This window comes from Hippopotamus amphibius, chromosome 5 (genome assembly GCF_030028045.1).
Source record: "Hippopotamus amphibius kiboko isolate mHipAmp2 chromosome 5, mHipAmp2.hap2, whole genome shotgun sequence".
NCBI lineage: Eukaryota > Metazoa > Chordata > Mammalia > Artiodactyla > Hippopotamidae > Hippopotamus > Hippopotamus amphibius.
In genome coordinates this window covers 156,040,502-156,064,085 of record NC_080190.1, presented here as the reverse complement: position 1 = coordinate 156,064,085, position 23,584 = coordinate 156,040,502, and the positions used below count along the sequence as shown (strand labels likewise).

The 23,584-nt window shown below is 41.2% G+C and overlaps 1 protein-coding gene across 1 annotated transcript in view; it reads left to right on the top strand.

The window, feature by feature from the left end:
• The window catches only part of SNTB1 (syntrophin beta 1), a 225,977-nt gene that overhangs the window by 86,981 nt on the left and 115,412 nt on the right, over nt 1-23,584 (top strand). The window contains exon 3 of the mRNA XM_057735334.1: nt 12,925-13,141. Within this exon, the coding sequence (XP_057591317.1) occupies nt 12,925-13,141 (217 nt within the window). The remainder of the gene's footprint in view (nt 1-12,924; nt 13,142-23,584) is intronic.

The window sequence follows — 23,584 nt, the reverse complement described above, 5'->3', positions numbered from 1 at the left end:
CCCTTTTCTATTGTTAAACTTTCCTGTGAATCTATTTATTATAAAAAATTGCATCTCTTTGCCGATCCTCACCAGCACTCCTTCCTTACCTCCTCAGAAAACAAACCAGTCAACAAAACAAGCCCTTCTATGTTGGCTGCTCAGAGTCAAGGGAAGCTTCTGGAGGCTTAGAGAAAAAACTTGTGAAGTTTTAGTCTCCTGGATCTGGCAGTCAGAGCCAAGAAGCTTGCTTAGGCCTCTCCTCTGCCATCCTGATCGGCTCCTGTAGCTCTTGGCTGTTCCTCTCCCAAAAGACGTGTGAGCAAGGTCAAGCTAAGTCTGGCCTGTAGAATAAAATCCAATGCATCAGGTGTGACCAACAGGCATCAGTTGTTGAGCAAGATGTGTTTGTGTGCATGTGCTTGGGAGGCGGTAGAATTTGGTGGGGAAAGTTGTTAGGCTTTTACCTCCTGGGCCATGGAAATCTCAAGCAAATAAATGCACAGCCAAATTCTTACAGGACTTGGAGTTCATGCACAGCTCAGTGGGGATGACACTAAGCATGAAATGAGATGGTGCACATAGAAGTGTTTTACACTGTAGAGCACTTTGAAAATAGCGGGTATTTATAACATTGTTTAGTTTCATGGACCCTAATGTTTAAAAGCCCCCACCCCCATCTACTGTACTCTCAGATGCTTCTACAATCACTTTAGATCTGCAGCATATCCAGACTAGGGTGAAAAAAAACCTCAGACCTGGCCTGAGACTGCCCTTGGTAATGATATAGTGTTTACTTAATGTGGTTTCCTTTGGAAAAGCTGGATAACTCTGAGCTTCTGCCACTGGAAAGTAATGCAAGTTTACTGAGGCCCGAGTCTGATTTGCAGGATGTTATTACCAAGCTACACCTGGAATAATAGAAGTTTATTTTCCAGAGATACCTGTCAGGAGGAAGTGAGAGCAGCGCTTCCTGCCTTTTGACGTAAAGTCCTATTCACACATGATCTTCTGTCTAGGAAAGAGTAAAAACAATATTAGGACTTGAGCATTCAGACATCCTTTCTGCCCATTACTCACTTCCTGTCTTCAGATGTTAGGGTATAACTGTTAAAACAGTTACTGTATTTTCCCAAGGAAGAGAAACTATGCTTATTTCTGATGGTGAGGAAGAAGCCTACTGGCAAACTGTTAAAGGATCAAGTCTGTAGACATTGTTAATCCATATTCTCTCAAGTACTTGTTAATATCTAATGAATACACTTTAGTCCAATTGTGTATGTGTGTATTGAATTATATGCTGTAGCAATCCCAAGGTTTGATTTCTGTGCAATAAATGAATGAATGAAATGATACTTTATGCACTAAGCACTGATGATTTTGACAGTTCCTAGAGTTAGAAAAGAGATTGGTATTCTTGCAATACATGTTCTCATTTAAATTTCCTAACAACAGTAACAGCAACAACATAATAGTAATATTATATGTAAGCGCCAAGTATGTGCCAAGCACTGTTCTAATAGCTTGCATACATTTAAAAAATTATTCAGTCCTTGTGACAATTCTACAAGATAGGTGCTCTTATACTCAGGTGAAGAACTGCAGTTCAGAGAGGTTACATACCTTGATCAAAGAAGCCCAGCTTGTCAAGGAGAAGACTTGGGATTCAAACTGAGATCCTACAACTCTAGAGCCCACTTATTAAACTAGTGCATTTTATTGCCTCTCTAAAGAAGGCACTGTTTTCCTCATTTTACAAATGAAGATTCTAAGATTTAGATATCTTAGCAAACTGTCCCATTGTCACACAACTAACATGTAGCTAATAAACATATAATAATAAAGAAATGTACAGCATGACTTTGCATGGTATACAACCATGACCTGCCCTTACTGTATTAGAGTCATTAGATTCTGCATCTTAATGAACCATATTCCAGAGGGAACACAGAATATGACAGCTTGAAGGGATTTTAGAGTCAATCTGTTCTTCTGCAGAGTAAAAGAATCTTTCCTGCAATATGGGAGATAGCTCATCTAGTTTCTGCTTGAATATCACCAGCAATAGGGGACTCACTACTTCACAGTGTTTTCTTACACTGAACCCAAATATAGCCTCTATGATTTGTATTCACTGATTGTGGCTCTACCCTGCAGAGGTATGCAAAGTGGGTTTGACACAGCTCTGCTATTTAGGCCCCATCACTCTTTGTTTTTCTAGGTTAACTTCTAATAATGGTAACTGCCCCTTATGGTGTTTACTATGCCAAGTTCTTTAGAAGTTTTTTACTTACATTAACTCAATAATCCTATGAGATAGGTGAAAGAAATAACACATGAAGAAACTAAGTTATTTGCTCACGAGTTTGATGATAGAAAAACTAGGAATTGGACCCCAGAGTCAGACATACTCTTCACTACTGTGCTCTAATGTCTCCCATTTAACCTATGTTTCCTTTATTTCTTGAAACTTTGACAACCTGGTTACCTTCTTTACCCTCATTTGAACACTGACTCATTAGGGCTTCAGGTATGGGCAGATTAAGGTGGCAAAGAGGGGAACTATCCTCTTCTGAACACCATACACGTATCATTGGCACCTAATGTCCTATTACTTTATTATTCAGTCATAGCCATGGCAATCCCTAGAACATTTCTTCACCCAAACTGCTTATAATACAGTTCTCCCTGTCCTACATACTACAGTGATTTTTATTTTGAATACACAATGACAGAACTTTCCATCTTACCCCTATTATATTTCTTTTTATTTTTAGTTTGGGCCTGGGTGAAACTCTTATAATCCTTATTTTGTTATCTAAGGCATTGGGCCCCTCTCCTGGCAACTCTGTAGGGACCTAAAGTAGGAAAAGCAACATCTATGATGCCTGTCATATTAGGGTCATCCACTACCTCCTTCAGGCTCTGAGAGAATGTGGACCAGGAACCCGCATGTCAAATGAGGAAGGTACTAGTGGTTCCAGCCCCCGTTTTGCCAGACTTGTCTTTTTCTTTCCGTAAAGCCAAATATGTATATTTCATCTGTTTCTAAGGCACTCTAAATGCTTTATGTATCTCTGCAGAGTACAGCCATGATCAGTGAACACAAATTATAGGAGTAAGATTTGGGTTTATATAAGAAAAGGAACATAAGAAACACATTCCAGACCAAAAGGTCTTTTTAAAAGCATGACTTCTAAAATTTTCCTGGTTGGAGAAACAGGGTTCATTCAGGCATGAGCATTTGGCCATGCGTAGATGCAGCATCCAGAGTACAAGGAAAGAACACGGGAACGTGATTAGGACTGGAAGCTTTGGAGCTGGACTGCCTCAGGTCAGAGCAACTGGCTCTGCCAATTGCTGCTGTGTGACCTTGGGCAAATCACTTCATCTCTCCATGCCACACTCCCCTAGTTTGTGAGGTGGGTATTATAATATTCCCACTTCATAGAATTGCTTTTAAATAAGCTAGGATACTTCAGACATTTAGAGTAGGGCCCAGTGCATAGTGAGTAGTCTATAATTGCCAGTTGGTATTCTAAAGCCCGTGGGTCAAACAAGGCCCACTGCCTGTTTTGGTAAACAAAATGTTGTTGGAAGGCAACCACACTGATTTATTTATGTATTATCTGTATCTCTTTCATGCTATGATGGCAGAAGGGAGTAGTTGTGACCAAGACCCTAAGGACCAACAAATTTTATATCTGGCCCTTTACAGAAAAAGCTCACCAATCTTCATTCTTCAGGATAGAGGACAAGGGTTTCTGAGCCTCATCTGTTATGAAACCTTGGATCAATGACAGATACTCTTTGGCCTCTGCCACTTCTGTTATAAGCCTCCTTCTCCTGAAGAACAAATCTATACAAAATCGTATCTTGGAGATCCTACTAGCTTTGTCATTCATATTTTGCTCAACAATTCCTGTTTTTACAGACTTTTGTGTTAACTGCTGTGGCTATAGATAAGAATGTCAATTTTTAATTTTTTCTAACTCTAATGAGCACTTCGCATGTGCTAGCCTCAGTTCTAAGCACTTCGTATGTGTTAGTTCATTTAATCTTCATAGCAACTCTCTGAGGCAGGTACTACTTTTTTTTTTTTATTGGAATATAATTGCTTTACACTCGTACCAGTTTTTGAGGTACAAGGTCAATCATCTGTATTTATACACATATCCCCGTATTCCCTCCCTCCCTCGACTCCCCCCCACCGTCCCCGTCCCAGTCCTCTAAGGCATCATCCATCATCGAGTTGAACTCCCTTTGTTATACAGCAACTTCCCACTGGCTATCTGTTTTACAGTTGGGAGTATATATATGTCTATGCTACTCTCTCACTTTGTCTCAGCTTCCCCTTCACCCCCCGCCCCCCCAAACCTCAAGTTCTCCAGTCCATTGTCTGCATCTGCGTCCTTATTCTTGTCTTGTCACTGAGTTCATCAGTACCATTTTTAGATTCCGTATATATGAGTTAGCATACAATATTTGTCTTTCTCTTTCTGACTTACTTCACTCGGTATGACAGACTCTAGGTCTATCCACCTCATTACGTATAGCTCCATCTCATCCCTTTTTATAGCTGAGTAATATCCCATTGTATATATATGCCACATCTTCTTTATCCATTCATTTGTTGATGGGCATTTAGGTTGCTTCCATGTCCTGGCTATTGTAAATAGTGCTGCAATAAACATTATGGTACATGTTTCTTTTGGGATTATGGTTTTCTTTGGGTATATGCCCAGTAGTGGAATTACTGGATCATATGGTAGTTCTATTTTTAGTTTTTTAAGGAACCTCCAAACTGTTTTCCACAGTGGCTGTACCAACTTACATTCCCACCAACAGTGCAGGAGAGTTCCCTTTTCTCCACACCCTCTCCAACATTTGTTGTTTCCAGATTTTGTGATGATGGCCATTCTGATCGGTGTGAGATGATACCTCATTGTGGCTTTGACTTGCACTTCTCTGATAATTAGTGATGTTGAACATCTTTTCATGTGTTTGTTGGCCATCTGTACGTCTTCTTTGGAGAAATGTCTATTTAGGTCTTCTGCCCATTTGTGGATTGGGTTATTTGCTTTTTTGGTATTAAGCTGCATGAGCTGCTTATATATTTTGGAGGTTAATCCTTTGCCTGTTGTTTCGTTGGCAACTATTTTTTCCATTCTGAGGGTTGCCTTCTTGTCTTGTTTATGGTTTCTTTCGCTGTGCAAAAGCTTTTAAGTTTCATTAGGTCCCATTTGTTTACAGATTCAATGCAATCCCTATCAAATTACCAATAGCATTTTTCACACAACTAGAGCAAGAAATCTTATGGTTTGTGTAGAAATGCCAAAGACCCCGAATAGCCATGCAATCTTGAGAAGGAAAAATGGAGTTGGTGGAATCAGACTTCCTGACTTCAAACTATACTACAAGGCCATAGTGATCAAGACAGTATGGTACTGGCACAAAAATAGAAAGGAAGATCAATGGAATAGAATAGAGGACTCAGAGGTAAGCCCAAACACACCTTATCTTTGACAAAGGTGGCAAGAATATACAATGGAAAAAAGACAGCCTCTTCAATAAGTGGTGCTGGGAAAATTGGACAGCTACATATAAAAGAATGAAATTAGAACACATCCTAACACCATTCACAAAAATAAACTCCAAATGGATTAAAGACCTACATGTAAGGCCAGACACTATAAAACTCCTAGAGGAAAACATAGGCAGAACACTCTATGACATACATCAAAGCAAGATCCTTTTTGACCCACCTCCTAGAATCATGGAAATAAAATCTGAGGCAGGTACTACTTTTTATCCCCACTTTACAGATGGAGAAATGGAGGCATTGGTAAAAGATGGTTGAGAAAATCGTCCCAAGCTCACACAGTGGACAGGTGGCAGAGGCAAGATTTGAAACTATGCAGTGTGGTTCCAGAGTGTAGAGTTTTCACTTTTACCGCAGTCACTCAACTTTGAGGACCTTATGATTCCACCAGAGAGACCTATATGTGAGCAGATAACTGCACGTGATGTGTAAGCACTTAAATATTGGTCAGATGAATCAGCGCAGTGCCTTGCATGGCACAGGCCATCATCATAATGTTTATGTCCTGATGCTGTTGATATCAGTGGAAATCGCCACAAACCATGGTTGGAGCTTAAGGAAGGCGTGCCTGGAGGGCTTCAAGAAGGAAGGCGTACCTGAATTGAGACTTACTTGATATGAAGAGGAGTTTGCCAGAAGGCTTTCCATGCAGAGGAAAACACATGTGCAAGAACAGAGGCATGTTCAGAGAATTAAACAGTATTTCTCTATGGCTGGTGTGTGGACTATGGGGACCAAGAGGTGGTCAGCTGACCAGAAGTAGGCGGGGCCAGATAGTGAACTGGCTCTGTAGGAATTGGGACAGACCCAAGTCCTTTAGTGGGTGTGTCTTTCAGAGCAGTGTTCTATGTCTGTCTACAGTATTTGTTTGTTGTCTCCACCCCACCCCCAGCCTGCACATATAAGCTGGAATGTAAGGCACCCAGTCTGTTTTGTTCACTGACATAACTCCAGCACTTAAGGCTATGCTCATAGCAGGAGCTCATTAAACGTTTGTTCAGTTAATGGATAACTACACCAATCAGCGTCCTTCTCGGTGGTTATAGGACTCATGGAATAGGATACTTTTCCTGGGTCCACCTGCCATCCCTGGTGACAATGAGCTTGCTCTGTTGAAGAGTCAAGGCAGGTCACATCAGATGACTATGCTATAGAAAACAGGGTAATTTTGAGATAGCTTTTTAATGAGGTTTTTTAATGAGAGGCTCAAATTCATACACAGTTTATTTTAGTCCTGACTCCACATATTAAAATTCGGCATCCTCACCCACAATGTCCTTATGACCTCATGAGAACTTTTTGGTCATCCTTGAAACGTCTCTTAAAATCCTAACTTCAAGGACCCACCTGGTAAAACATAAGTGAAAAAAATGTTGGTAAGTGAATGAAAACAATGATTCTTCTAGACCACTATGCCAAAGCAGAGAAAAAGTAACCTCAGTACATAAGCTCAACATAGGCTTATTTTCATCCTTGTTAGGTGCCCATAGGGTTTGGTAAAAAGTTAGAAGGCACATCTGCCTAAAGGCCTAAGGATTTGGCACACATTTTAACAGGGCTATTTGTCAGTGATGACACAAATAGCAAAATAAAAAATATTCTTTTCTTTCTTTTTTTTTTAATAAGAATGTTGTCAGAAGAGGCAGTTTCCCAAGGAATCATAGAATGTTTGAAGGGTAGGAACCTTATTTCCCACCCCTGACAGGTGAGGAGAATGAGGTCTGGGAGGTGAAATAACTTGCCCAGGGCTGGAGAGCTAGTTAGCGCCAGGGCTGGAACTGGAACCAGGTCCCCTACTCCCAGGGCCAATTCTCTTCCCAGCTCACTGCTCAGCCTCCTGAGAGATTAGCTATCATTTCTGAGAAGCTTATATTACCTCTTTCATCATTTCTTGGTCTTTCTGGAAATACTGATGATCTCCCTCTGCATCTTTCCTAAGATGACCTAGCAAATGCCATTAAGAGAAGTCTCATTGCATTGTGTCAGCAAACACCACTGTCACCACCTTGTCCCCAGTGTGCAAATTCTCACCAAAGGTCTGATTGCTCAGGTTTCTTGCCTCCAGCTGATCGCTTTCCCCTTAATCACACTAGGAAATGTACATTTCATGTTCACATCCCCTAGAGTAGCGAAATAGTTCTATTCTTTCCTATAATCTGGAAATCCTTTTTTTTTGTTGTTTTGTTGTTATTTTTAAGAAGAAAACTTGCACGAAACAGAGGGACTTGCTGGTTCTCCAGAAACCAGCCTGGCAGGAGAGTTGATTGGATTTGCCTAAAGCATTTCCTCATTAGTAGCCTGTGTGTGCGTTTCCTTTCAAATGTCATCTGGCCTCCTCAACAAAGATTTAATTGTGGCAACTTGGGGCCTTTGCAAGCACACGCTTTACTGAATGTTCTTTTGAAATCTTCGCAACTGTCCATCTTTCAGATGAAAAACTGAAAACATATTGAAAGTGACTTGGTGCATTATTGGTTCGGAGACTACTTCTCACTTCTCTTTTCCCCCTTTTTTGTAAGGGAAGATTGGAATTTTAATTGCTCAACCATAGTTTTTAATTCATGATGCCCAGAAAGGGCATGGTTTATTAATTAGACCTGATTGTGAGGCACCCTGAACCTGGGTCTGGCTGCTTCTTGATCAGTCTCAACAGTTCTTTGCCTGAAATAACTGTCTGTAAGCATATGGAGGTATCATTATGCAGACGCTAGCTGTTCAGTTCTGCCAGGTTGAACCCTCTATTATAAATACATATTGCAGTGTCTTAAAAGGCATTTGTTGAAATGCCATAGTTTAGTAGTTCAGGCTTACAAAATCAAGCTCTCTTATGTTACAGGCAGCAGCCTCTTAATTGGATGTTTTATCCCAGTACATAAAAACGTTGGCTTAAATACACAGACACTCACACACGCACGCGCACACACACACACACACACACACACACACACACACACACACACACACTCATCCAATTAATCTTTTTGAAAGTGTGAGAAACAGTATTGCTTCGTGGTTGAAAATAAGGACTCTGGAGTCAGGCTGCCTGGATTTGACTCACATGTCTGCCACTTTCCTGCACTCTAACTTGGGCATATGAGTTTCTCTCTGTATTGCAGAGTCTTTGGTAAAATGGGAATGATTGCAATGTCTGTATCCTGGGGTGGTTGTGAGGTTCAGGTGAGTTAGTACACAACACAGAGTTCGTGGAACCTAGTTGTTGTGCTTTTTACTGATTGCTCCAATACATTTACGTGTGTTTATGTCTGATAAAATCTAGTTGTGTTAAGTTGGCATGGTTTGGGATGTCTCCCAGTGGCAAAAGCTAAGAACTGTCCCCTAATGTACATTCTCTTTTTCTTCCACAGTAATATCCTCCCCTCCCACCAACTTTTAGCTGGGTTGGCATAGAATTGTCCAGAGTTAAGAGCACATTTCTTTTCCATCTAGAAGTGGCCATGTGACTAAATCCTGCCTGATGGGTTGTAAGCAGATAGTGTGTCCGTTTCTGAAAAGTGACCCTGAAGGAAGAAGGGTAGTGTGTCTTTTCCTTTTTCCTATTGATGGGAATTTGGTCATGATGGCTGGAACCCAAGCAGCCCTTTTGGGTCATTAGATGGCAGGTTAGCAATGTAGAGCAGGAAAGGAGCAGAAGCCTGAGGACCTGAAAACTTCAGGGAGCAGAGTTGCCCTCGCAGCCCTTTTCTTTCACGCTAGACTTTCGGTAAAAGCAAACCTGTGTATTATTTAATACACTGCAATTGGGGGCAACTTTTGCTGTCAGATCTAGTCTTAGGTAACATCTTACCCTCCCTGAATTAGACCACACATTATTTTGATTGCAATGTGTAGAAATTTCAGGACACTAAGTCACAAAAACCATGAAAAGTTTTCACACACTCCTAATTTCCTATTAGAATGCTTTACGCATCCAGACATGGCTACACTGCTTTTACTCTCCGAATGAGGGGACTTAGCCTCGGGTCTCAGTTGGTGATTGGGGAGGGGACTGCTTGACAGTAGAATTATGCTTATAACTGATGGCCAAATCTTGCCGAAATTACTTGGAATATCCCTCAGAAGGGTTAGTCTGACAATTTTATTACTTCCCTTGGACCAGAAATTGCAGGCCCCTGGACAAATCCAAGAGTTCTTTTGCTGTCATTGCTATGCCCCAAAACAAGTTTCTCCACTTCCTATAAATATCAAAAAGAAGCAGGACCCCTGAACAAAGGAACTTTAAGCAGAATTGTGTTGTTGTTGCTTGTTCTTCCTCAGGACAGATATGGAAATAGTTCAGTGATCTTAGGATATGTTGCTTAGGAGCAATGATGATCATCTCTTAGTCTCCTTTATTTCCTTGAAATTTTTTTTTTAATTTATTTATTTATTGGCCGCTTTGGGTCTTCATTGCTGCACACGGGCTTTCTCTAGTTGCGGCAAGCAAGGACTACTCTTTGTGGTGTGCCGGCTTCTCATTGTGGTGGCTTCTCTTGTTGTGGAGCACGGGCTCTGGTGCATGGGCTTCAGTAATTGTGGCACATGGGCTCAATAGTTGTGGCTCGAGGGCTCTAGAGCACAGGCTTGGTAGTTGTGGCACATGGGCTTAGTTGCTCCGTGGCATGTGGGATCCTCCCGGACCAGGGATTGAATCTGTGTCCCCTGTATCAGCAGGCAGATTCTTAACCACTGCGCCACCAGGGAAGCCCTATTTCCTTGCAATGAAACTTATGTTCTGGGGGTGCCAGAGATCTCAAGACTCATTTAGGGATTTTGCTGAGCCTTCTTCACAACGCTGGTGAAAAGGAGAGATGATATCTCAGGCTCTCAGAGGAAACATAGGTTCTAAGGAAAAGCACCTGGTTTCATACTTGGCACATCATGAAGTGTATGATAAATGTTCTTTATCCCCCTTCCAAAGCGAGGTCCAGTTTTCCTTTCCTCTGGTATTGCGATAGAAATTATAAATGAGTACATTATATAAAAGAAGGACTGTTATTCTTACCTCTACTTTTCAAAGTCCTAGCTACCCTTTAAGGCCAAGTTCAAATGCCACCTACTCTGTGAAGCATCCCTGAATTCTCACTTCTACAACACTCACCCCCTCCTCCAGCCAGGATAATAATGCAGTCAAAGGAGAATCTTCAATCTCAGGTGATACTTGAATTTCCCATATATCAATAAGTATAATTCTACAGTATACAAAGCTAAGCAGCATTCTAGCTTCTGCAAAAACATTTTTAGAGTTGGAAATTCAGTACCTTCAAAAGAGATCTGTTTGTTCCAGTTTTTGGACAGCTTAAATCTGTCCCACTAAATTTTCTGCATTTGTTCGTAGGTATGTCTGTGTTCCTCTTTAAATACGCTGCCCAGAAATAAACAGTATTCCTTAAATACACTGTCCGTGAATCACCTTTCTTCTTCTGTAACTGCAACCTGTTCCTACAGGTTTGCAGCAACCATGGAGCTGTTTTCTTCCTATTGCACTTATATTCAGTGAAAACTCTGAAATCTTCTTTTCAAATATGTGTTGGTGCTAAGTGACACCTCCTGTGTCTTAAATTCATGTGGCTGGTTTTAATATCTATGATTGGGTCCCCATATATATATCCATCCATATTGCATGCATCTGGGTGTGTTTGGCCTGCTTATTAAATTGTTGCAAACCTAACCTGTCACTCAAGCTCCTAGATCCATTTTTTTTGAGTTCTTCCAAGGTCCTTTTTTCTTGTTATAGCTCATTCTGCTTTATGCCATAGTTTGTGTACTTGTTTTATGCCACTGTCTTAGGTGGGGTTCCCTAGAAGCAGACCGTCTGTCTGGGGGATCAGACGGCAGCTCTTAGTCTCCCAGGCTTGATGGCTTCTGGTGGTCCAGGAGCAGTTTTCCAAAGTGGGAGAACAGCTAAGAGTTGTTCTCAGCCAACACACAGCAGCTAGGATATAGGTGCCTTGGCTTCCGGAAATGATCTGCTGGGACACCAACAGCATCCACTACAGTCACCCATGATTTTATAACCCTTAAGTATGGAAAACACAAGTTGTTCATTTCACAGTCTCCATGAACCTGAGTTCATGTCTTGCACAGGGAAGGCACTTGTTTGTGGAAATGAATCATCAAAGATCTGGAAGAAGTACGCCTTGGTTTGCATTCATTCCAATCCACTGCTATGTATAATAAGAAATACCTCTAAGGGACTAGCCAAATCCCTCCTCCACCCCCAAGCAGCAGAGAACCAGACTGTGTGAGTGACAGAGGGAAGGATATGGAAACTTACATTGCATGTTCCAAGAATCCAGTTGCCCCATCAACTTGAAAGCTGTCTAAGGACCAAATACTTAAATTCGAAATTGGCAAATAACACCTTAAGACCAAGTAAATTTATCAAAGAGCAGAATTTCAGTCTGCTCCACTCAGTTCTTAAAACGATTTTGTTTCTTTAAATTTTATAAAGTAGTACACACATATGGCTAAACATGAGAAGGTCTATTTCTCCATCATCTTTGACTTTCAGTTCCACTCCTAGAGTTAACTACCATTAACATTTTCTTGGATTTCTATCCAGAAATAGTTGTAGCAAAAACATATATATAATGATTTTATACACAAAATGAGTACAGTGTATGCACTATTCTCTATAGTTTTTTAAAACTAATAATAGATCTTATAGGTCCTTCTACATCAACACATCTATATCTATCCCATTTTTTGTAATGAATGTATAGATGTTTCACAATTTATTTCACCTGTCCTCTTTCTTTTTTGGTGGACATTTAGGTTGTTCCTAGTTTTCAGCTCTTACAAGTAATATTTTTGCTATCTCAGATTTTTACCATTGCAAAATAAGTGTTCTTTTGTGTATTTCTTTGCATATATGTTCTTAATATTCTTAAATTGAAAAGCCTATCCTTACTTCTCAACAGAATAATAGAGACAGAGACAGTGAATGTGGCCACCAGATTCCCTACAAATGTAGGGAATAACTGAATAACAAAGGTGTCTTTTAGCCTAAGATATGCTTTGTCACTCTCTTCCCATTTGTTTTTCAGCCTTTTTCCCAGAATGCACCTTATAATCAGAAACGATAGAAGTTATTATAATTGAAAAAAGCTGAGAGTAATTCTCAAGTTCAGGTCATCCTAATGGCAAGTTCTAAAAACCACATTGGTACATACCTTAAGGAACAGAATAACTATTATGAGAGGAATAGAAATTATGAATCTTGTTCAGAATTTGAGGCTCTGTATTGAGCGTATCTAATGCAAGTTTGAAAAACGCCGTCAGACTTTCCAGAAATTCAGCCCTGATATACTGAAAAGTGCTTATTGTTGCCTTTTTGCTTGCAGTGAAGTACATGCGGGAAGCCACGCCCTATGTGAAGAAAGGCTCCCCAGTATCCGAGATCGGGTGGGAAACGCCTCCGCCGGAATCCCCGCGGATAGGGGGCGGCTCCTCAGAGCCTCTGTCGTCGCAATCCTTCTCCTTCCACAGAGACCGGAAAAGCATCCCCCTCAAGATGTGCTTCGTCACACGGAGCATGGCCTTGGCTGACCCTGAGAACAGGTAAAGATGCTAACGCCCTCCTCATGTCTCAGCAGCTGAAAGGGAGCTTTTACCAGGCTGTGCTCGTGTTCTGGAAACACTCGATGGTTTCCAGAGAATAGCCTGAAAGGACCACGATGCAGGAATGTGTATGTCAAGCTAGGCCTCCCTCTCATTCTTCCTCCAGCCTTCTTTTTCTTCCTTTCTTTTATCCTCATGAAGAATTTGTATACTAAGCTCTGGTTCTGCAAAGAGTTGAATCAATGGAGTCATGATCTTATGTGTCTTCCCTGGGTCTGCCTCTGCCAGTTTATGTGACTTTGGGCAAGTTTCTCGGAGCACTGAACCTCAGTTTTGTCATATGTAAAATGGAAATAGTTGAAATCGATACCTGGTTGAGTTGTGCGGATTAAATGAGGAAATCTATGTGAAGTGCTTAGCCCAGGAAAACCTTCCATGAATATCAGCTATGATACTATTGATGTTAGCTAGTCATCAGCAAATCAGCCTCTCTGGGCCTCGGTGGCCTCAACTGTGTACTTGGCGGGTTTGATGGGAGGATCCTTAATGTTTTCGGCTCCGAAGCTCTCTTTATCCTCAGGAGAGAAAAAGGAGTGGCTTTGATCCGAGTCTGGAGTGCTATTTCCCAAAGTCTATCCATGACTTCTTTGCCACAGGATAGATATGTAACCCAACCCATGGCAATGAGAAGAAGTCCAGCAAAATGATATTTGGGGTCCCTCTTCCCCCAAAAGTCTTCCTTTACCTCCGCTGCATAGAAAACACACATCTGGAAGGAAAATAAAAGACATGCAGAAAAGAGAGAGAGAGAACTTGAGGCAGTGAAGGGGGAATCTTGGTGACCTTTGCATCCACATTCAAATGCTAAAAATGGCCCTTATTTATAACATGTGTGGGACAGCTGCAACACCACCCCACCCGAGGAGGAAGTATTTGGCCAGGTTCAGAGTTGCTGATGGGGAAAACCCAAGGAAATAGGAGCAGGGAGAAAGTTGCCTCCTTGGCTCACAGCTCGGTGCTTTTTTGTTCTCTTCCCAGTAAACTTACGCTAAGGAAGCTGCTAACTTCTGACCCCAGCCAGCTGCAGGGTCCAGCCTGCTCCCCCCTCGTCTCCTATGTCAGTTCTATCTGCACAGGGATCCGAGATCGGCCATCGTGTGAGAGAGCCAGGGCGTATGAGCAAAAGATGAGTCTGAGAAGGCAGACTGGGAAGGAGGCAGAATTCTTACATGGTCCATTCCCACCTATTCTCTGTCCCCACCCCCCACCCCCAATTTCTACCACTTTCCTGGGCCCACAGTTGATGTCCTGGTTACTGAGGTTCCTCTTCCCTGGCCTTTTACCCACCCATTCAAACAAGTCCTTTCTCCCAAGAGTCTGAGGTTAAGCTTTCAGATCTGATGAATTCATAATTTATCCAGTGCCTATCTTGTGCTGGACAGCATGCTAATTACTTCAGCCCAGACACTGCAAAGTGGCAGACGACGGGTGTCCCCAGCCCACAGATGTGTTTTTTTAATGGTCTCTCTAGGGTTGGAAAGAAATGTGAGTTAGTTGCTGCATTGAATAGTTGGGAAATTTCACATTAAAAAGCCAGATTTCTGGACCTCACTGGCTGCCAGCCCTTAAGACTCCGTGCTTTCACTGCAGGGGGTGTGGGTTTGATCCCTGGTCGGGGAACTAAGATCCCACATGCCTCGTGGTGCACCCCAAAAAAAAGGTTTCTGCAACTTTCACTTGGGCTATAAAAAATTATTTAAAAAAAAAGCCAGATTTCTGCTTTTCTAGAAAAATTAGAGCATCTAATGATATCATTAGGCCTATATTGCTGCAGCCAGGGCTCCCGTCTATAGGAGCCCAGTCTTCACCTTTGAAAAGGAAATGAACTCTACTAGTCACTCCTATTGCCTTACATTTAGGGGATTCGACTAATTACCTGCCTGGGTCTTCTCATTTCCTGCTTAGTCCTTGGGTTTGTAACCATGCTTAGTGCTCTGAGTCTCTACCGTCATCCCCATTCTACAGATAAAAATAACTGAGGCTGAGGGCTTACGTAAATTCCTGTCGTCATATAGCTAATATGTGATACAACTGGACTTTACTCTCATGCCTACAGAATGAATCACAGTGTCAGTTTACCATTACCAGAAAAATACAGATACTAGAAAACTCGGAATATTGTAGAAGTGGTTAATTTCTAGGGTGCCTTCCAGCTGTGGACTTATAGGCTATAGCATTTCTCCCAAGCATTTAATCACATTTTAGAGAATATTGGGGAGACATCAGGCCTTAGTTCAAATATTGGAAGCTTAATTCTGTTAAGCTAGTAGAAGGAATGCATTTTTTAAAAAAAATATTTACTTATTGGCTACACTGGGTCTTCGTTGCTGCACATGGGCTTTCTCTAGTTGTGGTGCGTGGGCTTCTCATTATGGTAGCTTCTCTTGTTGCAGAGCACAGGCTCTAGGCGCGCAGGCTTCAGTAGTTGTGGTGCACAGGCTTAGTTGCTCCATGGCATGTGGGATCCTCCTGGACCAGGGATCGAACCCGTGTGCCCTGCATTGGCAGGCAGATTCCCAACCACTGCACAACCAGGGAAGTCCAAAAGAATGCATTTTTTAAGAAATTTATTTTATTGAAGGATAGTTGATTTACATTGTGTTAATTTCAACTATACAGCAGTGACCCAGTTATACGTGTATACATTCTTTTTCATATTCTTTTCCATTGTGGCTTATCACAGGATATTGAATATAGTTCCCATTTTTAGAGTTTTACATTGGTGCTCTACAAGTTGCCCATTGATAAGTACATGTAGGGCCTCCTAGCTGGTGAGGGAAAGCCTATCCTCCTGGGGTGTGAGAACCAGCAGGGCATGACTGAAAATGAGAATCTAACTATGCCCAAGGGTCCAGGAGCAGATTTTGGTCTAAACAGACCCAAAACTTCTAACAGTAAATTAACCTTTCACAATGTATCCATATATCAAATCACCATGATGTAAACTTTAACTGTCCTACATGTCTGTCAATTGTACTTCAATAAAACTGAAGAAAAAAAAAAAAAAAAGAGGCTTGAATCTTAACCCTGTTTGAATAAAAGAAGAAAAGGAAAAAGAAACAAATATTTTATGAAACTCCAGTCTCACGCTGGGCAGAGTATAATGTACCAGTCAGAAATATGGACTCTGCAAAATTCAACTCTGCACTGAGTATGAGATACACTTTAACACAAAGTAATTTTAAAAGGCAAAAAAATATAGGGCTGGGCAGATTATACAAGGCAAATGCAAACTAACAACAAAAACGAAAAGCATCGATTTTGATCTTGGTATATGACAGGGCACAGTGCAGACTGAAAAGTGCAAAACAAGACAAAGAACTGATTTATGCTAAAGGCCAGAGTTCACAAGGAACAGACCTCAACCCTTGTGAATGCACATCAAGTAACAAAGCAGCAGCCTTTACAGCAGAATCTGCAGAAAATGCATGAAGAAACAGAAGCCTACTAAAATTAGGTAGTTCAATACTACTCTCAATCTAAGACAAGGCAATTGGACAAAAGGTAAATAAAGATAACAAAAGACCCAAACGACATAATTAAGGGAGGTCTGGATACCTCACAATCTTTGTACCCCGATGATAAAGAATACACTTTTCTTTTCAAATCCACATAGAACATTCACAAAATTAACCATAGATTAAGTCACCAAGAAATGCAGTAAGTTCCATGAGGTAGAAATAATACAAGCAACATTCTCTGATGATCATGGAATGAAACTAGAAAATCAATAACAAAACCAAAGCACAGAAAGCCTTTCTTCATGGATTTTTAAAAGCTCTCTAAGAAGGAAATAACTCAAGGGTCAAAAGGCAAATAGAAACCGAAAGTGTAGCATTTTAAAAAGTAATGAAAATCATGCATATGTTAAACATAAAAGGGAAAGACGTTGAAAGGGAGAGTGTTGACTCTGGTGTCAGCTAGATCCACAGTGGAATCTTAGCTCCACCACTTAGCCGTGAATTTAAGCAAGTATCTCATTTAACCCAAATAACAACCCTTGGTCATAGGGACTGTAGTCTCTATTTTACAGACAATGAAACTTAGTTGATGCCAACGGGAAATCGGGGATTCAGAACCAGGCCTGGCTGACGCCAAGCTCAGTTTCTTAGTCATGACACTCCATTGCTTCTGATTTTAGCGCGTGGCAGAACAATGTACCTGAACTGTAAAGCACTACAGCCAGGAATTAACGGTCTCCTGGATGATAAAACCTCAGCATCTCGGGGCTAATCCCCTCAGCTGGTGACACACCGCTACTTGTAGTTTGCGTTAAAAGCTCTAATGTTCAGTTTCTCAAATTGAAACAGCCATAGAACAGCAGGTAGCATCGCTGCTCTTTCCGTGAAAAAGGTCACCCAGCAGGCACTGAATCCACAAGAATATGTCACTGCTAGTGCTGGCTGTCAGTGATTACAATAGCTTTTTTTAATTCCTCGTCTTAAATGTCTCCTGTGTTTCATAGTCAGCTCTTTGCCTTCATGCCCCTGCCCTAGTCCAGGCCCAGACTATCCCAACTCCTCTAGACTCTTTGGACATATTTTCTACTGGGTGCTTTCAAGTTTCTCGTTTGCCCCTCCCCCACCCCCTCTGATCTGCCCTACTCGGAGCTAGCCAAGAGAGTGTGAAACACTCAGCATTTATCCATTTGCTCAAAGTGGCTTCCTGTCACCTTCACTAATGTTGAAACTCCTCAGTATTGCAGCTTTGGATCTTTCCTAAGGGTCCAGCTCCTCTGTGTCTTATCCTTTATGCCCCGGGAGCCCTTAAACAATTTCTGAATGCCCTACGCTTGCCTCCCTGACAGCTTCCTAGTCACCCTTTACGCCTCAGCACAGCGGTAGCACAGGTCCTGTGATACCTGTGTGTACATCCATTCATGATAGCATCCTTTATAATGACTTGTGATTTCTTTTTTTTCTAACTTGATTACCCAGTTCCTGAAGCCAGAAGACCCTCGAGGTCTGGGATGCCCGATGCTTTTATTTTGATATGCTAGCTTTCTAAAAATTGTTATGAAGAGACATAAGCAGCAAGTGATAGAGTAAATGGAGGGAAATATTCACAGTAGGTACACCTGGGTATTCATATATTCTTGGCACAATTGCTAATTTTCCAAGTTTTCTGTAACTTAGACATTCTTTCCAAATAAAAAGTTAAAATAAAGAAAAACTCACACACTGCAAAAAAAAAAAAAAAATACCAGCTTTGTAGAACATTGCTTGATACAAAGCAGGCATTCAAAAAATATGATATATTAATAAATGATAAATGGCATATTTATCTGCCCATTTTTGGTATTCTTACCTTTTCAAAACCTTCTTTTAAAAAAATCTTCCACTAAGCAGTCTTGGGAATAAGAGACAAAGCACAGTTCTATCCTGCCAGGCTCAGCAAACTTAAACCAAGACAATTCGTTAACCAAACCCGTTGGAAGCAGATGGACCAATACAATGGGTGGTGTATAAAGCTTTGTTCATGACTCTGTGTACTAGTAACAGACCCCACTGTAAATCTACATGGTTAAATTATGGAGCGAGGCACACGATCTTTCTTGAAAAACAGTGCACATCTCTATTACCAGTGCATAAGCAAATAATTCACAGGAAGCGTTGTTGTGGTTTGAGATGGAAAAGCTCCACTTAGCACACCCTGATTCCGAGGGGTGTGATCTGATAAATCCTATAGGACCCGTGGATCTGTTCCCACAAAGTGCCCTCAGTGATGTCACCACAATCCAGCACCCAAGCTTCAGCCACAGAGGATCAGAAACCTAATTAGAGGCACAGTGACATTGGATCCATCTCTACGGGGTGGACTTCTATTAGCCAAACAAACCAGATGCACTTGTAATGGGCAGTGCACTTGCAGTGGATGTAAACACCTGCATGGGAGGATCTGTATGTCCTAATTACGGGCAGGCCATATTGGAGGACAACTCTCAATAATAAGCAGAACACCAGAACTCTAACAGAAACACTGCAGACTTTCAAGGCAGCCTAAGCAATGTGTTCTCTCCATGTAGGCCAACTATGTGAGAAATTAAATGGTCATCAAGGTTATCAATACAAGGTATGCCAGTCGACCATAAGAAGTATATTTTAGATGAGGAAGCTGGAAGCCATCCCTTCCCAGATCAGAAGAGCTTTGCCAAGGTGGCCATTGTGTTAATCTCTGTACTACTGAGACCCCTGTCTCCTTTGGTCTGTATGTAAATGGACTGGGGTTCCCTCACGTGGCTCTCCCCTGCCCCCTTCAGTTCACATGGTCTTATTCCTGATGGGGATCAGAACAGTGGACTTAGTTTTGTTGATCAAATTAAATCATTTTCCAGTCCTGGCTCCCTGAAGTTGCTCCCGTATCCCCTCATTCAGAGTTTCAGATGATCCCAAATCCTGTAGTTACACATTTATAAACAGATGGTCTGACCCCCAGCAGAAGAGTAACCATTTTACTGGTTTAACCTTATTTTCTCCCTTTCCCAGTGTTTGTGGACACATTATTATACCCCCTGCACCAATACGTTATGTAGAATTCTCAACTACACTCTTTAAACTTAGAATGCGATTGAAAAATCCCTTCTTATAGTACATTCATGAGGTACTTATAACCTTCCTCTCTCCACTGTAAGCCCTTGCCTGTGAAAAGTGTTTCTCCCGTTAAGAGGCTCGCAAAACATGTATTTCCTTTATTCTGTTTTTCTTCACTCTTGGTTGGACACATCATGGTGGCCTCATAACTGAAAATATCACCAGCAGATCATGATTGATGTTACATTTTAGAAACAAAGGAAAAATGTAAAATCAGTTTATAATGGTGCTGTAGTAAGTAGAGACACAGTTTAAATATCTACAACAGAGGCCCAGATTAATATCAATGAATAAAACTCTAGATTGAAGTTAGAAAATGTGGGTTTGAATCCCAATTCTGCCACTTATTCCCTTTAACTTCAGACAAATTATCTAATCGCTCTGATTCCCAGGTTCCTTATCTATAAGATGTGATTTAAAACACTGACCACATAAGATTGTTGTGATGGTTACATGACTTAATATAGATATCCTCTAATTCCTGACAGCATAAACATGGCATAAATGCAGCTTTCAATCAAAATATCCTCATTCCTGGGTGCAAGACGGATGGGGAGAGTTCTTTCCAGCAGAGAGAAGTTTCCAGGTCATCTACCCAAGCTGTTGAACAGAGAGTATTTGTGAGACATTCTTTCACAAAGGGTTTTAGCCTTTTGAGACTTCTGGCTCTCTGCAGAAACTTCAGTTCCAGTTTCCCAACTCATAGGCTCACAAAGTCTTAGCCATTTCTCTCTCTCTCTCTCTGTCTCTCTCTGTCTCTCTCTCTATCTATCTGTCACATATGTATCTGTCTGTCTTTCGATCTGTTCTTGTTTCTTACTTAGACAAGCCCAGTGACATATTTTGTTACTGTAGGAAGAATATGCATAAAATAAGAGATGAGCCTTAGTGTTTGTGTCAACTGTGCTCACATTCTGCATTTGGGAAATATGGAAAATTGAATAAGTAGTATTATTTGAACAATTTGTTTAAAGGTGGTTGGGAAGGGGAAATTCAGGGAGGTTGCACTGAATGAGTTAGAAATCTGACATAGGAAATAAAGCCCTAATCAGTTGTATTATTTTTAAGCATCCATCATGAGACAAAGTAAGGAGGCGTGCCTCAGAGCATTCATAGCAGACCTAAGAAAATAGGTAAGACGCTCCTTTTTTAAAGTTATTTTAAATGAAAGTTTAAGTTTTATCAAAACAATAAAGGTGGGCTTCCTAGGTGGTGCAGTGGTTGAGAATCCGCCTGCCAATGCAGGGGACAGGGGTTCGATCCCTGCTCCAGGAAGATCCCACATGCTGTGGAGCAACTAAGCCCATGTGCCACAACTATTGAGCCTGTGCTTTAGATCCCGTGAGCCACAACTATTGAGCCCACGTGCTGCAGTTACTGAAGCCCACATACCTAGAACCCGAGCTCCACAACAAGAGAAGCCACAGCAACAAGGAGCATGCGCACCGCAATGAAAAGTAGTCCCCACTCACCACAACTAAAAAGAAAGCCCGCGCACAGCAAAAAAAGACCCAATACAGACAATAAAATAATAAATAAGTAAATTAATTAATTAATTTAAAAAATAAAGGCAGGTAGTTTAAAAATCAAATAAATCTAAAAGATGTATTTTACAAAAAAGCAATGGATTTTTATCATTAATCTGCAGCCCATTTGTAAACCAATCCAGAGACTCATGTCTGAGATCTGGGAAGTTTTCTCATATGATTTATTTAATAAAATTCTCCTCTGTTTTCTTTGTTCTCTATCTCTGCCTCTGCTGTTAGAAGGATGTCAAACTTTCTAGACTGATTTTCTAAGTCTGTTTCTTTCTCTATTATTTTCATCATATTTTTTTACTTTATTTTTTTGACCCTTGTCATGAATACATCCTGTTTAAATGTCAGCTAGTATATTTTAGCTCTTTTTTGTTCTCTGAATGTTCCTTTTTTAAGAGAACTTTGTTCTTGTTTTATGGATGTCATATTTTCTCTTCTTTCGTGTAGACAAATAGTTTTGTTTATTTTTCTTTGTTTGTGCTCTTTGTTTCTCCAGTTACCTTTTTTCTCTTCATTTCGATTTTGTCTTCCCTGCTGGAGATTTTCCTCAAATGTCTGATGATCCATTGTTGTCTGTTCATTGTTTACACGGAGAGACTAAGAAGCCTGTTGGGACCTATGTGTGTGGGGAGCGGGGCTTAATCATTGGTGAGAATTCATGTACAGTTGTTTCTTGGTGAGTCAGCCATACTAAGAGACTCCTTCCAATTCTACAAATGTTGGTGTTTGGAAGTTTGAGTTACCTTGGGGAGAACCATCCAGTTTCTTTCCTTGGGTGTGGGTGGTGGGAAAAGAAGAGAACCTCCCTCTGCCAGCTTTCTGAGAGCCCCACCACTCAGCTTGCAGACCTCAGACCTCACACAGGACCCTTGTTTTCAGCCTTGCATCACTCTCAGCTCTATCTCTGGAGGTTCCAAGCCCCTGCAGGTTTGCAGAGCCAAGGGGCTCACACTTCACTGAAATCCTGTCTTCAGCCCTTTAAGTAGTAAATTCTTTGCCTCTCACTCCACCATGTAGTCAATTACCTGGCTCCACTGCTGTCTGTCCTTCAAACATGCATTGAACTCTTGCCTCTCTTATTTTCTTGTGGGTTTTATACCTATTTTACTGTCTTTTTACTGGGATCTTTTAAGGGAGAAGAGATGAACATGAGTGGCCAAGACACTGTGTTTTTCCCATTAAGAACCTTTTATAATTTGCATCTGTGTATACAACAGAGTGCACCAAAGGTTCATTTTAATGAGCTTAAAAAACATTTTCATAGCCTTGTTATTTAAAAGAAAATCAGTTTCCTCCATAGATACACTTCAGTACTGTATTCATCCTAATTATCATACATTTTTAATCAGTGGGAGATGAATTAGTAAGGCTTCCCTGGCAATGGTAAGCAAGCTACAAAGGGAATATAAGTATCTTTAGTTAGCCTTGAGAGAAAGAGTTGAGGAGAAGGCTTGCCAAGCCTGGTTCTGTGATTTCATCAATATACCAGTGAAGTGAGTTCATTTTAGTCCATTCCTGTGCCTCTAAACACCATTCCAGGAAAATCTCAGTTTCCTTTCTTCTAAGAGCACTTAGAGACATTGAACTTGACCATCTGGGTACTGAGAGGTTTTGCTAGTGTTGACTCTCAATATTTAGGTCTTGATCCTTTGCTCTTGTTACATTAATTGAACTCCATTTGGTCTGCAAAAAGCTGCCCCAGGATTTTCCAGCTGAGATAATGAAGCCTCTGAAAATAACCCCAATGCTCTCCTGCGGGTAGGCATCACCTACCGGTCATGGGGACAAGGGAGAGAGAGAAGGGTTCACAGAGCAGTCCCTGCCCTTCCATCCTTCGACGCATGCGTGGAATTTTATTTTCCTTAGTAGAGGATGGGTTTGGGGCACAGAGAGCTGCAGACACCATTTAGAGCAACACCCACTTGGACATACAAGGCCTGTGTCTGCTGACAGATAAGCCCTCTGTTTCTAAATAATACTAGAATAGGAATTTTGACATCCCCTGTCCATTAAACCTGGTTGAGATATCTTTCCTTTTCTTAATTTCAACTTTTAAATAAATGGTTTTGGTCATTCTTTGCTAGATACTGAAGCTGCAGCAGTGATAAGAGTTCTTGCCCTGACACAGCTTACCATCAGGTGGGGAATAGGTACAAGCACGCCAGCAGTTACCAAACAATACTATGGAAGGGTGATGAGGGAACTAAAGGATGCTGTGGAAGCTGCCTCACAGGAAAACTACTTAATCCACAGTT